Source organism: Lepidochelys kempii, chromosome 9 (genome assembly GCF_965140265.1).
Source record: "Lepidochelys kempii isolate rLepKem1 chromosome 9, rLepKem1.hap2, whole genome shotgun sequence".
Taxonomy (NCBI): Eukaryota; Metazoa; Chordata; order Testudines; family Cheloniidae; genus Lepidochelys; species Lepidochelys kempii.
The window spans coordinates 92,548,450-92,563,957 of NC_133264.1; the positions used below are offsets into that span (position 1 = coordinate 92,548,450).

At 41.4% G+C, this 15,508-nt stretch overlaps 1 protein-coding gene across 8 annotated transcripts in view; it reads right to left on the reverse strand.

Moving 5' to 3' along the window:
- The window catches only part of AFF2 (ALF transcription elongation factor 2), a 464,322-nt gene that overhangs the window by 139,963 nt on the left and 308,851 nt on the right, over positions 1 to 15,508 (reverse strand). For all 8 annotated transcript variants that reach the window (XR_012160619.1, XM_073358389.1, XM_073358388.1 and 5 more), the window contains one exon: positions 6,274 to 6,311. Coding sequence is in view for 7 of the 8 variants with exons in the window: in XM_073358389.1 (XP_073214490.1) it covers positions 6,274 to 6,311 (38 nt within the window). In the remaining variant the exon portion in view is untranslated. The remainder of the gene's footprint in view (positions 1 to 6,273; positions 6,312 to 15,508) is intronic.

Consider the following 15,508-nt stretch of genomic DNA (forward strand, 5'->3'; position numbering starts at 1 on the left):
CAGTAATAACAGTGGGAATATTGGTTTCGCTGAGGTCTAAGCGAGTCAGTAAACTGCGCCAGCGCGCCTTTAAACGTCCAAATGCACATTCTACCACCATTCTGCACTTGCTCAGCCTGTAGTTGAACAGCTCCTGACCACTGTCCAGGCTGCCTGTGTACGGCTTCATGAGCCATGGCATTAAGGGGTAGGCTGGGTCCCCAAGGATACATATAGGCATTTCAACATCCCCAACAGTTATTTTCTGGTCTGGGAAGAAAGTCCCTTCCTGCAGCTTTTGAAACAGACCAGAGTTCCTGAAGATGCGAGTGTCATGCACCTTTCCCGGCCATCCCACATTGATGTTGGTGAAACGTCCCTTGTGATCCACCAGAGCTTGCAGCACTATCGAAAAGTACCCCTTGCGGTTTATGTACTCGGCGGCTTGGTGCTCCGGTGCCAAGATAGGGATATGGGTTCCGTCTATAGCCCCACCACAGTTAGGGAATCCCATTGCAGCAAAGCCATCCACTATGACCTGCACATTTCCCAGGGTCGCTACCCTTGATATCAGCAGATCTTTGATTGCGTGAGCTACTTGCATCACAGCAGCCCCCACAGTAGATTTGCCCACTCCAAATTGATTCCCAACTGACCGGTAGCTGTCTGGCGTTGCAAGCTTCCACAGGGCTATCGCCACTCGCTTCTCAACTGTGAGGGCTGCTCTCATCCTGGTATTCATGCGCTTCAGGGCAGGGGAAAGCAAGTCACAAAGTTCCATGAAAGTGCCCTTACGCATGCGAAAGTTTCGCAGCCACTGGGAATCGTCCCAGACCTGCAACACTATGCGGTCCCACCAGTCTGTGCTTGTTTCCCGAGCCCAGAATCGGCGTTCCACAGCATGAACCTGCCCCATTAGCACCATGATGCATGCATTGTCAGGGCCCATGCTTTCAGAGAAATCTGTGTCCATGTCCTGATCGCTCACGGGACCGCGCTGACGTCGCCTCCTCGCCCGGTATCGCGTTGCCATGTTCTGGTGCTGCATATACTGCTGGATAATGCGTGTGGTGGTTGATGTGCTCCTAATTGCCAAAATGAGCTCAGCGGCCTCCATGCTTGCCTTGGTATGGCGTCCGCACAGAAAAAAGGCGTGGAACGATTGTCTGCCGTTGCTCTGACGGAGGGAGGGGCGACTGACGACACGGCTTACAGGGTTGGCTTCAGGGAGCTAAAATCAACAAAGGGTGTGCCTGTACATCAAGGAGTATTTCAGGCAGGACTGCACGGAGGGTTCCAATAAGAAATGGTGCACCAAAGTTATCGTTGTTATTGGAACAAGGAGGTTAGCCTGGCCTCTGATTGACACATGGCTAGATTAACCTCGCTGCGCCTTCTCTGTGACTGACTGCAGTGTGATCTAGACAGGGGAGGAGGAAAATGAGTACAAAACAAATCTGGTCTATTTCTTGTTCTGACCCACTCCATCTATCCTTTACATCTTTGGCTGGCAGCAGACAAAAAAGGCGCGAAATGATTGTCTGCCCTTGCTTTCACGGGGGGAGGGAGGGTGGGAACGGGGTCCTGACGATATGTACCCAGAACCACCCGCGACAATGTTTTAGCCCCATCAGGCATTGGGATATCAACCCAGAATTCCAATGGGCAGCGGAGACTGCGGGAACTGTGGGATAGCTACCCACAGTGCAACGCTCCGGAAGTCGACGCTTGCCTCGGTACTGTGGAAGCGCTCCGCCGAGTTAATGCACTTAATGCACTTAGAGCATTTTCTGTGGGGACACACACACTCGAATATATAAAACCGATTTCAAAAAACCCGACTTCTATAAATTCGACCTAATTTCGTAGTGTAGACATACCCTTAAATACTGTACTCTGAAGCGATGGGTAACAGTAGGTTTTAGATGGGTGACTCTTTTACCTGCCTATTTTTTCCCAGAAGGGATAGCTCAGTGGTTTGAGCATTGGCCTGCTAAACCCAGGGTTGTGAGCTCAATCTTTGAGGGGGCCATTTAGGGATCTGGGGCAAAAATTGGGGACTGGTCCTGCTTTGAGCAGGGGGTTGGACTAGATGACCTCCTGAGGTCCCTTCCAACCCTGATATTCTATGAGAAATCTCTTAGCCATTATTCACGAAGAGCCAAATTCTTAGGTTAGGTCATGGTCAACCTGTGTGCAGAAGGGACTCTCCACATGCAGAACTCACTCTTCTCATGTGGAAGAGGGCACACAGAACAGTCTTCTTAGCACCATTACCCACTTACAGCTGTGGGGACTGAGGAAGTGGAGACAGGGTTGCCCTACAATGGGGCATGGGGATGTACATCCTTGTCTCTCTAACCTCAGAGATTAAGCCTGGGTTTGTATTACCTGACCTGTCGAGTCTTCTGCAAAGAGGAGATCCGGCCTGGATTTTGACTAGGCAGAGTCACTGGTATTGCAACCAGCCTATTCAGGAAAGAAATGAAGGCCTCTCACATGGATGGCCCTGCCCTTGTATGGATCTCTGGGAATTGTACAAGTTTGGATGCTGCAGGTTCTCCCTCATTTCTACTGAATAATGGAATCTCCCTTGTGCTTGCTGACTAGATCCAAGGCAAAATGAACACGATTCCTCCAGAATCTGTGATTTCCTTCCTAAGTGCTATTGGCTAATATGGGCTCCCAGTTTATGCATTATCCTGGCCACAAGCTCTCCCAGTGGAACCCTCATCTCATTCATTGGACAGGAAGGTCTGGGTATCAGAACAAACCCTGCAATTTAATTCTGTGTGATCCTCCTCCTCCACACTAGCACAGCACACGGGCCAGAAGTTTACAGGCTTCAGCAATGTCCTGACTTAAAATTATTTCTTGCATAACGCCTCTTTATAACTGGAAATCTTCTACTACATGACCTTGGTCAAGTCACTTAAACTCCAAGGGCTTAAATTTCCCCAACTGTATAGTTAGATAGTAATACTTAGCTATCTCACAGGGATGGGATGAGGTTTAATTCACTGATGTTTGTAAAGTGTTTTGAGATTCTTAGAGGAAAGGTGTTACAGAGCAGAAACATGATCCAGTGGACTGGGCATGAGCCTGGGACTTGGGAGACCCTGAGTTTAATTCCCTGCTTTGCCACACATGGCCTGTTTAAGCCTGGGCAAGTGCCATGGTCCTGGCTCCCAATGGGACAACCATTCTTCCCTACTTCACAGGGGTGTTATGATAATAACCCCATTAAAAATCGTAAGGTGCTAGGATATTGCAGGAAGTGCACTGTGGGTACCTGATCCAGACAGATGTGTTATTTTTAGTGTCTGGGGTTTTTAAAATAATAACTGCATTATTTCCACTGAAAGATCAATTCTGCAGGCATTATGACTCTTTTTTATATTTTTCACTATGCTTATTTATAGCAATGTTGAGCTGGATAATACAACAAATACATAAAGATGAGTTCCCCTCGCTCTGCTGCGTTTCCACAGCTCTCCTTGCTCTGTGCAATATGGCTGACTGAAAGCCTTCGTAGCTGTCCAAAAGAGAGCATGTATTCCAAAGAAGTGAATCTGAATGCCACCTGCACATACTTAGCTACTAAAGGAGCTCACTCCAGTTTGTCTAAATACCTCTCTAGACAAGCACAAACAAGAGCCTTGATGTGCCTATAAAACTTTAGTAGGTTAGTTGCTTCTCTTCTCAAAAAGAGCAAGAATATGAAAGAGATTTTACAGAATAAATGGCAACAGCCATCTTCAATGATCTGCCCTGTGTAAAACACAATGTTGAATTGTGTCAATTGTGGGTATGTTATTGAGTAAAACACCGGGAACATTAATAATTCTAGGTGGCGAAACAGGTAGATCATTTCCATACAAACCTTAGTCGTGGCACCTTTACGAATATGCAAAACATCACAGACACAAGGCCTTATTTGCAGACACTGAATTAAGCTGTAATCTTTAAAACTGAGTTAATTCTGAGTCTGGTTTTGGGAGACAGCAATTATGTCAGAAAAGTATAAAAGCAAGGAAAATTTTTTTATATTAATGACAACTGAGAAAATATATATATATATATATATATATATATATATATATATATATATATATATATATATATATATATATATATATTGTAACAGTTGTCAACTGCAGTTAGATTCAGCTCAACTTATTAGTGCATGGCTTTTAGCCAAAAGCAATTCACATTTGCAGAAGTGTACTATCACATATGTCTTAATAACAGAAATGTGTTTTTAAAAATGTATGTGATAAGTCACATATGGTAGAAGGAATCTGTACAGCTTTCAGCCCTTGTGACAATGGAAGCTACTAAATTTATTTTGTGAAGCTGAAGAACATTAAAATTCAAGTGAAATTCTCTTTGACATTTGAAAGAGCTACAGCACTGATGGCATTAAAAACTAGACAAGACTCTGCGGTGCTGAATATGGTCTCCTTGCTTATACAAATACAATCTAGATCTATTACAGTTATCTTAAAGATACCATTTTACTCTTGCCCTTAGAGGCAAGGTTTTAGGGTAAAACCATACAGGTACATTAAGTGCTTACATTTCATTGAAAAATATGAGGCAGATATTTTCGCTCTTCTTTATGCAGAGTGTAATTAATATGTATAATGGACTCCCTAGGGTACTAACTGAAGCTGCAATCATTAACATATTCAAAGGCAAGTTAAAACAAGCAGTTGGGGAAAACATGACAGGGTGAAATATACATGTGGAGGTGGAAAGCGCTAGATTGGCCATATGGCCTTCTTCCATCCCAAAATGTTAGTATATTTTTCAGGTCCCAGAAAGCAATGATTTAACTTAAAATGAAGAACCGAACATTTTAGATGGTGTAATTGCGGATCACTGTAAAATACAAATTGCTTAGGAGTGGCGTTGTCTGCTGTAAACTGGTGCCGCACCACTGACTGCCATGAAGTGGTCCCAGCTTACACAGCGGAGAGTTATAAAAAAATTCATGAATGAAAAATATTACATTGGAGCCGCCCCCAGCTCCATTCTCTTGTCCCCTAGAAGCTGAAGGGGAGCAGCTAATTCACTTCAAACAACCACCACCAGCTAGATTTTTAATAGCTTGGCCTGGACTGGAACTAGTTACCTAGAAATGAATGGCCCCCTGTTTCATTATAAGTTCCTTCAGCTTTTATATCTCCCTTGGTTTCCATTTCTAATTCTCACCAGACTAAATGAAACATAAAGAGTCTGATTTACAAACTGCCTGGCACCTTGCACAGTTGTTCTGATGAGCATTTTACATTCATTTTGCCCCGGTGTAAATGACTATCCAAGGTGGAAGGCAATGGAGAGTGAGGCCTGTAGTCTTTTTGTTGTGCCTCCCAAAACACAGCCACTCATGAGCCCTCCCAGAGAAAAATCACTTCCAAAAGGCATCACGATCAGCAAAGTGCAATGAAAACAGTGGCTATAATAGGAAGATATAGCTCCTGGGGACTTAGTTAAACTGCAGACTGATCATCCACCAAAGCTGGAAGTATGTATTTTATTGGTACTTAATAGAACATTAAAACTAGAGTATATGTTGTTTAAGCAGAAAAAGTAGCTGTTGATTGCTATTACCCTTAACTGAAAACATCTCTCCTGAAAGTACCAGGACATCTGTATGGCAACTTTCTTAATTCAATGATATACTGTAGAGAATGGCTGCTAGTGCCCTAAGATTTAAGAACTTCTCATAAAATGCCCTGGAAATTGGTCCCTGGTAGCTTGCTCATCCTTCATAGATCCCCAGTATAAAGAACAGAAATATACGTACGTACGTATGTACGTATGTGTGTGTGTGTGAGAGTTCTTAATCAACAGGATGGCAAAGCTCTGATACATTGATGCAAAATATTCCCAAGTGTCTAGAAATCATTTGGCACACTCGCAGTTATTTCCCTCTCTGTCAGATCTTCCCAAAGATTGCAATTAAAAACCAATCTTTTTAGCATGTGCAACCCCCCCAGGCAAGGAGTACTATGTTCTGAACATGATGATGATATTATTTGGCAGCTATTCATAGACAGTACATATTAATTTATGTAAACTGGACACAAATCAGGGCATGCAGTCATTAGGGACTCATGAAAAATCGAAATCTGTCCTTTATGATCAGGGGATTTTTTTATGGCTCTGATTATGGATTAACTCGAGTTCCAATGTCTATTTTATTGCCGTATTGTTGGCCTTTTGTTGTGGTTGTTTGCATGAAGTTCATTAAAGTTGAATTTTCCAATGGATATAAAAATAACTTACTTTACAGGAATGTTTCTAGGTTTTGTCTTTTCAGCAGCCTATAAATAGAAGGGGGGAGGGGAAAAGAAACAGTTAAGCAACATTATTAAGCACAATCATTCCTGGAACCAAAATAATATTAAAATAGAATGCTGTTCAGAAATGGAATAAGCAAACCAAAGCAGGATACCAGAGTTAAGTAGGCAACAGAGTGAAGATAGCAATTGCTGAACCCTTTCCCCACAATCATGATACAGCTCTTACAACATTCCTCCTGGTGTTTGATATATCGGCATGCTTTATTTTTTTAATGGCCGTAAGTGTATAGGAACCGTTCATTCAGAATGATCACCGTCCTTCCCGGGCTGAGATCTGGTCATGTTTGTTGCAATGTTACTACCTACATCTAGCACACGAACAGCAACGGGAAAAAATAAAGGCAAAAACGGATTCTATTTCCAAAACAATTTTTATTAGCCAACAACAGAAAAGGGCAATGGATGACCAAATGTTCAGATCAATTTCCTCCTGTGAAACCTTTGAGGAAACACACTCCAAATCATCTAAATGAGTAAATCTCTGGGCCTCTCGGCCTGCACCGCCTAAGACATGGAGCCTGGTTCCAGTTTATTGCTGAACCCATTGATCTGTGTACAGTCCATTTATCATTCATGAAAAGAGCCAGTGATCTTCACAGTATATTAGAAGAAACAACTCAGATCATCTGTCAACGGCCCTCTTATTTCTGTTTCCCTCTCCACAGGGATTTCATCTCCTTCGATTCTTCTTGAATTAAAATGTTGCTAAGCAACACAGCTGGGGGCACTGATGGCAGAATGGCTACAGTCTATCAAACTGTTTAAGCTGTTGGAGATTTTAGTGGTGATTTTTTTTATGCTTCTATGGCATAATTATGTAATCTGAACCAAACTTTTATTCCCTCAGAATTTCATAGACTACATAAATCACATTGTGATACAGAGACGGTTGAGATATTATCTTAAGACAAAATTAGTGCTGTCAAATCATTTTAGTGCATTCTTTTTAGTATTTGCAGTACTAGGCTATCAGTTTTAAATGAGGAAAGGAGTCAAACTGTTAGGCAGATTACATGTACCGTCGCACTGAAATGCAGATTGAAAGGTGACTGATCCATAAACCCATTACACTATGGAAAGCTTTCGTGCTTACTTGCATTTTAGTATATTTCAGGAAACAAAATAAAGCCAGAAAAACTGGCAATGATGCACAAGGATTAAGGGGGCTTGGGTGAAATATTGTAACCTTTGCTTCATTCAGGGACAAGGAAAAACATATTCCTTGGTAAAAATTCCCAGTGAGGATATTCAGAATGTTCAGATAAGGACAAAAGGATTAGATCTTCTGTCTAAACTGGCCTCAACTCTGAAGCGAATCCCCTGAACTTGCAATATTGGGCTACAAATCTTGTGAGAATAGGCTGTTGTATGACATCGTCAGTGGGACCAGAAATTTTACAACCCCCGCCCAGTAGTAGGAAGATCCACATTTAAATCCATCGACATCCAAAACCATTGATTTTTTACTTAAGATAAGGAATTAAGGTTTGTGAGATCTGAAATGGGGAAATATTAGTTTTATGGACTGGCTCCTTTTGTGCAGAGAAAGGCTTGCTCTTTCGGTCTTAGATTACGTTTTACATTATTTATTATGGGTTGGTAGAGCCTGGGAGAAGCGTTTGTTTTATATTTATACAGTGAAATCAACATAAAAAAACAAGACAGTAAGCAAGTACATGAATATTAATCAAACCAACCAGGTGAAAAGAATGGTAAGGCTGCTCACTGAAGCACTCAGAACTCAGGAGGAAATGTGAAAGTTAACCTTAATTCTGCCCCCTTGTGCAAACACATGATGAAGTCCCTTCCAGACCTATGTTTCTATGATCGCGTCCCTGCCTCATGAAGTGGTCAGTTGACTGGTGTGGATCCTGCCTCACTCTATAGGCACCCTCCAAAATATACTTAATTTATTTGATGTGGGCATGTTCAGGGCCAAAAGAACACTGTTTAACAAAAGAACCCTCATTAATAAAACAAAAGTGTGTACAAGCTATTTATTTAAAATCTTATAATTGAGCCTGTTAAATAGATTTTCAGTGGACTACTGAATTTCAAGTTTCTATCCTCTCCTGAGGTACTGAAAGTGTTAAAAAGGTTACAAAGTCTCTTTTATCACGCAGAAATCTACTTTTTGACTTCAGACTAACAGTTCTCACGATTAGTCTAGGTAGCCTATAGCTGGGCGGTAACACTACAGAGTTTAGGACTGTGTACATCTAAACTAAATCTCAGATAATGGCTACTTTTATCAAATTCTTCAAAATTATCACACACAAACTTGATTGTAAATAAACAGGTAAGAGATAACAATAGAAGAGTGGGAAGTGTTTTGAATAGGAAGTAACTATCTATGCAAATACAAAGAATTACAAGCTTAAATTAATCTATAGCAAATGAGCAAAATGAGGAAATGTACTAAGCTGTATGAGGACGGTGAAGCTATTTCAGAAATTTTATTGAGAATTGGGTAACGTCAAAATCACAGAATATTAAAGATCAGAGTCTAGGCTGTGCATTCAATTTTGAGTAATTGAACATGTGGATTGCAGCTGTTTGCATTGGAGGGCAAAATGTGGTGGTGATGTGTACAATGGGAATCTGCCTACATATTATTCCTGTGTGGCTGTGAAGATTGGTAGCATGCCATTGTTTTCTTAGCTAGTGATTTCCTAGATTACTTGTGATTGTGTTCATGGGAAAGGCACTTCAGTAACTCCAAGTGTTTGGTAGTATAAACTTATCTCTCTCACACACACACTCTAACCAAAACTTTCAAATGACCAGGAAAGGCTGCACCCAGTTTCAATTTGCATTTTGGATGAAGGAGCTGCTCACCTATTATATTACCTGAACCTATTTGCCACTTAATGGGAGTTGAGGATGGGGGCTGACCATGCAGAATTACGCATAAGGAATTCCATCTGAGTAAGTACTACAGGATCTGGCCCTGTGATTTCATTTTTCATGTATATGTTGCTCACTCTTTTTCACAGTACATTTATTGCAGTATCATGAGCATGCTCAGTGGCAGAAGATACAGAACAGAAGAATCAAAGTGACATTGAGTAACTATACATATTAAGCTTTGATGCAGAAACGTATTGTTTGAAAATATTGTGTGTGGCGCAGGTCTGTCAATTAAAGCTAATTATTTTTTCTCTGATCAGTAAGAATGCTATCTTGTTTTAGGCAGGTTTCTTTGAAATGTACATCTTTTATACAACTTCATTATAGGAAAATACTTCCTCCAAATTACTTTTATTTCTGGGTTGCTTCGCTATTGACTCAAATGGTCTACGTTGAGTAGTTCTCTCTGCTTTGATAATTAACTTTTGATCATTACTGAATTTAGCAGCTCTAGTCAGATGTGTTCATAGTCATCCTCGTCAATTACTTCAGTGCTCATCACCTTTAATCTTTGAACAAAATGATCTCATTGAGCTTCCATCAGCCTTGCTATAGAGTTAACAATTTCTGTTTCGCGTCTTCATGACTCAATTTGTTTTAGACGTGAGGTGAGCTTTTGATTATTAATTTAAGATATTTGAAAGACAAACAGTCTTAAAAGTGAGTTATTCTGTGCAACTTATATTCTGGGCTTTTACAAATAAGAAAAGGTTTTTAAAACCCAGAATGATTCCTGAACTTCACACATTAAAATGACTATAAATAGAGTAGGTAGGAGGTTCCCAAATCATGATACATGAGGTCTGAGCGGGAGATCACATTGCAAAAGACTGGAATGAAAATGAAATAATATAATCGGATTCAATGAGCATTAGGAGGTTACATCATGGGATTGCTGCTAATTTTGAGTTTGAAAATGTACATTAAAATAATTTAAGATGATTAGAAAATGGAGACCAGCCTGAACTAGACAGTTATACTGCTTTAATTTGTAATTTCCTTCTGATTTTTTACAATTATGGTACTAGTTATATACCATATCTCTCTAAAATTATCCTCTCTCCACAGCTGCCCCTCTAGGCAGACACAGGATGAGAAGGAGAAAGAAGATAAATTGGAGGAACAGATGAAGGGCAGCAGCAGTTGCAGAACGAACATTCATAGAAACTTTTTGGGTGTTGGGGGATGGTTTTCCATTGCATTCAGGGAACTCACATGTGAACTCCAGATGTGAGCAGCACAGAACAGTAATAGAGAAGTGAAAGAAATGTGTCCCTACAGGCTGGATAAAGAGACAAGTTTCACTAATTGTCATGCAAAAGAAGGCACTGGCAAATAACCGTCACCCTATTCTAGCCTATGGCAAGGATTCCTTCCATGAACTGCACTGTGGGCCAAAATAGTGTCTGTTTTTCTGGTTATCAATCAAGGCACTAATCTTTCTGATGGACAGACACTGTGTTTTGGGCAGTGCAATGTGCCTAGAGCACCGAAAATACACGCACAGTAAACACTCAAGAAGGGCTAGTCAAAAAACGTTGGTCAAAATTGTCTTTTGATGAAAAACTGGGTTTTTGAATAAATGAAATTTTCCACTGAAAGTATTCGCTTTCTACGGAATAGGTAGAGTTCTCACTGGAAAACTGAAATCCGAAAAGTTTGCAGCCAACAATGTTTGGGTTTTACGGAGACAAGTTGAAATGTTCTGGAGAACCCTTCTCCCTCAGGTGTGAGCAGCTAAACTATCCCATGCAGGTATGTTCATGACTGACCATGCTCTCCTCTTGTTCAGTCAGTGGAACAGACGATCATCATTGAAAGCCCAATTCAGCACCCCCGGCACTAATGAAAATCTTTCCATTGACTTCCATGGAAGTTAAATCAGGCCCTTTGCAAATGAACACCGCTCTTGGAGGTTGCGCTCTGTCCTTTGGGTCACTGATAGGGTGCTGAGTCATGAATTAAACTACTAAGAATGGATGGTTCTGGACCTTGGTCTGTTTCTGTCATTAGACAGTTGGTCTCAGCTGGAATTTTCTGTGGGGTGGAGAAGAGCACAGTGCGCATGAAGGAAGTTGTGCAAAAGTCAGGAAAACTGTGCTGGGGGTCACAAGCCTCAAGGGATCTCTGTCTTTTTTTAATGCTGTGGCCACAGTCTCCTCTACCTGTCCCCTAACATCAGTGGAGGAGATTCTGTTTCTTTCTTGCTAATCATCTTTGACATGAAGTTGGAAACCTTGTCACAGAGATGCTGTGTGTGGTGTGCTAGGGCAGCCTCACCCTGAGGATGAAAAGCTGGGATCACTGAATCTAGGACAGAAAAAAATGGAACGAGCATGCACTCTTCTCATCCCAGAATATTCTTGCGTGTAGCCCCTGATTTCCTTCAGAAGGCAAACAAAAGGAGTAAAGTAGCTGAGATCAGCTTTAGAGAGGACCAAATCACCACATCCAGGGTAGCTATAGACCCAAATGGTGTACATGCTTCCCATAGGACTCTTCATGGGTATGTATTAGATACAGAGCATCTCCGCATCTTTCTACACCTTTGAGCAATACAGCACCTTTCAGGGCTTTACAAGAGTTCTTCAGGAATATTAAGGGGGGATTCCACTAAGTTGGAAACTCCTGTTTTAGCTGGTGCAGTGCAGGCTGGGTAAAATTTGCAGCCTTTTAGGGATAACAAAGTTTGAAAAGAAATGGCACGTCCATCTACAGATGGTGGCGCATCTTCCAGTAAACTCCACTGACTTACCGTAAAGATGCTTTTGGGTCACTGTGTGCAATGGCCAGCATTTCCCCCAAATTTCTACATTTACTAAGGGAAACGGTGGATGCCAAACTGAAGAAGCATGAAATGCAAAATATGGCCAGTTCCCATTCTTCCTGGCATGTCCCAAATGAAAAGAAGACACTGAGACAAGAAGCCCAAAGCCAGTGTCTTCAGCAATGCTTCTCAATGTACTGTGGGATTTTTCAAAATCGTACAAAACATCATTTGCTGATGGATGCTAGTTGTAAGGCAGGTAAGGTGGAGTGGGACAGAGGAAGTGTAAACAATAATTTGTCCTTCTATAACACCTTCTTTTGGGAAGGTCTCAAGATGTTTTCCAAGTTATAATTAACTCTCACTATGCTCCTGACAGATGTAGTTGGTATTATTTATATCCATTCCACTGTGGGGGAACTGAAGCACAGAGAAATTAAGGGATTTGGCCAAGGTCACACAGGAATTCTGTTGCACAGCTGAGAATGGAACTCCCAATGCACAGCCTCACGTGTTAACCACAAGAGAAAAAAATCCTCAAAAGGCAAAGGAAGGAGAAAAAGACAAGAAAATTACAGAGGATAAAACAAAAACTCCCCCTAAAAGTTGCCCCAAGAAAAGAAAGATAAGTCTAAGGTGAAAGCCTAGGGCTGAGAACCAAGAGAACAGTATTTCTGCCACTGACCATTGTGAAACTGTAGGCAACTCACATAATCTACATGTGCCTCAATTCCCCACCTATAACTCATGGAGAATAACACTTTGTATTTACCTCATTACTATCTTACGGGTAGGTTTGGCTTATTAATATTCACAAAGTGCTTTGAGATCCTTGGATAAATGTGTTCTTAAATTGCTAAGTGCTATTAATGAGTATTACTTCTCCAAAGCTCACATGAGTTAAAATGGCCTTTTGTCACAGCAAAAGGAAGAAGTATACACAGCCATATCAGCAGCAGCCTCTCTTACCCCAATTTACTTGCAGTTTATGCACTTAGATTCCCCTTTGTAGTGAAGGTCTTTATCTCATTCCTCAGAGAGTCCCTCATCTTTTTCCTCCTCTAAACCAATGAATAGTTACCCAGGCTTGAGAAGCAAAAAGGCAGAATCAAAGAGCAACAGCAGAGGCAGTGCTAGGAAAGATGTGAGGCAATATTGGTATTGTTCACATTGCTCATTTATTGCCTATGCAGGATTTAAGAGTTCAAGGGCTATAATATATATTTCATACATAACCCGTTACAAACAGGCACTGGAGAGATGGATGTAACAACACACATCAACAACTTCTGTGCTGCCCTTGGGCTGCTTTTGTTTGTTGCTCAGCTCGTTGGTTCATTTAATTGTGTACTAAGTAATGAGGCTCCAAACATTCTGCACAATAACTGAGTTGGAATTTTTTTGGGTAGTTTTGTGACAGACCAATTTTCTTTCTGTGAAAACCAAATTCATGAAAGGTGCAGAACAGTCCATGTTCCTACAAGGGGTGGGGGGGTTAACTTTCAATCTGTTCACAGGGCAGATTCCCCCCTGCTGGCACAGCAAACTGCACCTCCCTTCGCCCACTATTTCTGCTATGCCCGGGGGATTCACCCCAGTGGGGTTTACGGCACTCAGGTCTCACCACCATTCACCCATAGGTGCTCCTCTGGGGAGCATAGCTTTAATCTCCACTGGGATTCCATGTTCCCTGCTTGCAGAGGCTGACAACTGGCTGTGCTCCCTCAGTTCCTTCTACTGCTTTTCCAGCCGATGACACCCACCTTTGTGCTGGCCACCTGTGGGCCCATCCACCTTGACTATAGTAGCTCCCCATGTCTGTGTGTCTGAATCTGCACTGGCCCTTAACTTAAGCTGGGGAAAGGCTGCCCTCACTTTTGCTGGTTATCATTTGATGTGTGGAATTAGCTAACAAGCTAGTAGGGCTGTATTTTCTGCCTCTGTTCCAGGTATATGACGTCTGTGCTGTGATCAATATTACTTGGTCATTTCATGTGGGTAGCATGAACCCCCCTCCCCCAACAAAGGTGAAATGCCTAGTTAAGAGAGTACTAAAGAGTGTGTTAAGTGTGTGCTTGTTTGTGGATAAGCAAGGAGAGGACCTCTCTATAACATCATTTATCAGTCCTTTCCCTCTTTGCTAGGACTGTCTGGCTGCCAGGCATCTTTGTGTTTTGTTTTTCCCTATTTTTTTCTATGTCTGATGAAGCTGAGAGCTGTTTCACACCAGCCAAATTGGTCAAGGAAAAGACAATCCAGTGTCCTCTGACTAAAATGGCTGCTCCATCCCCTCCTTTTCTGGTATGTGCAGCATGTATTCCATAGCCCTATTGAGGGCCACAACTGGAACCTTCATGACAAACTTTTGTTTGGTCAATTTCCAGCACAGTTCCATAGTACCATACAGTGCAACCATACGTTCCAAGGGTCATTTAAATCGCCTTGTCATTGGTAGATACATTCCTGTATGATGATGTACTGAAAAGATTAAATAAAATGTCAATGACCCTGAAAGAGTTACAAGTCCTAAAATCTGTGGTATTCTAGTGATTTGAAATTGTGTATAAACTTTATCTGACATATTCTTTACAAGACCTCAGAGGCATTACTGAATGCAGTGGCCACAAGTGTTTATGTGGCACAAAAATACTATGAAATGAATTCCCATGACTATTGTAGGCATTGTTACCAGCCATACAATCTCTTATTGCCAAAAATTAGTCTTGTGAATCAGGAGTATCCTGGGGCAAAGTATGCCCTGTGTATGGGAAATAAGGCTGTTTCATTAGTGTTGCACAGAATAAAATATTTCAAGTACCAAGCAAAAATGGAATGGGGTATCAAGAAGAGACATTTCTCCATAAGAGGATCTTTCTTAGCTTTTAGAATGAAAAAGGTTGGCATATGGCTACACTATCCTAATGGCTTCTGTTTTCACTAATGGCTGAATGAAAGCAGTTCCCTACAGCTATAAAACATGACTGTATATCTTAAACACAGCTATGTGGGGTCTCCATCAAAACAAATTCTGCTGTGGCAGCCACCAGTGTTGCACTGCTTTGTCTGGGATTTCAATGGAACTCAGTGACAGATAAACTGTTTACATTAAAAGACTCTATCAAAGTTATTTTGCACCTAGTTTCATCCTAATCCATCTGATTTTTCTATAGCTTTGACAAGGCGACCTCTCTTGCTGTGTGTGCAGTATTGATGTCATTACTGAAGAGCTGTCCCTCAGCCTGTCTGCTGATAAAGTAAATGGAAATGTGGAGAAACCTTGGGGAGGCAAACAACTTGTTCAGGATCTAGCTAAAAAACAGGAAAAATTACAACAGGAAAGGGTATCCATTGTTGCAACTAGTATGGTTACTATATCACTTTAAAACAGTGCTGTTTACATGATGAACATGTACTGAATCTTTTATATTCACAAACCTTAAGCCAAAAAGTCTGTTTTAATTTAACTTGAATAAATGCTTTG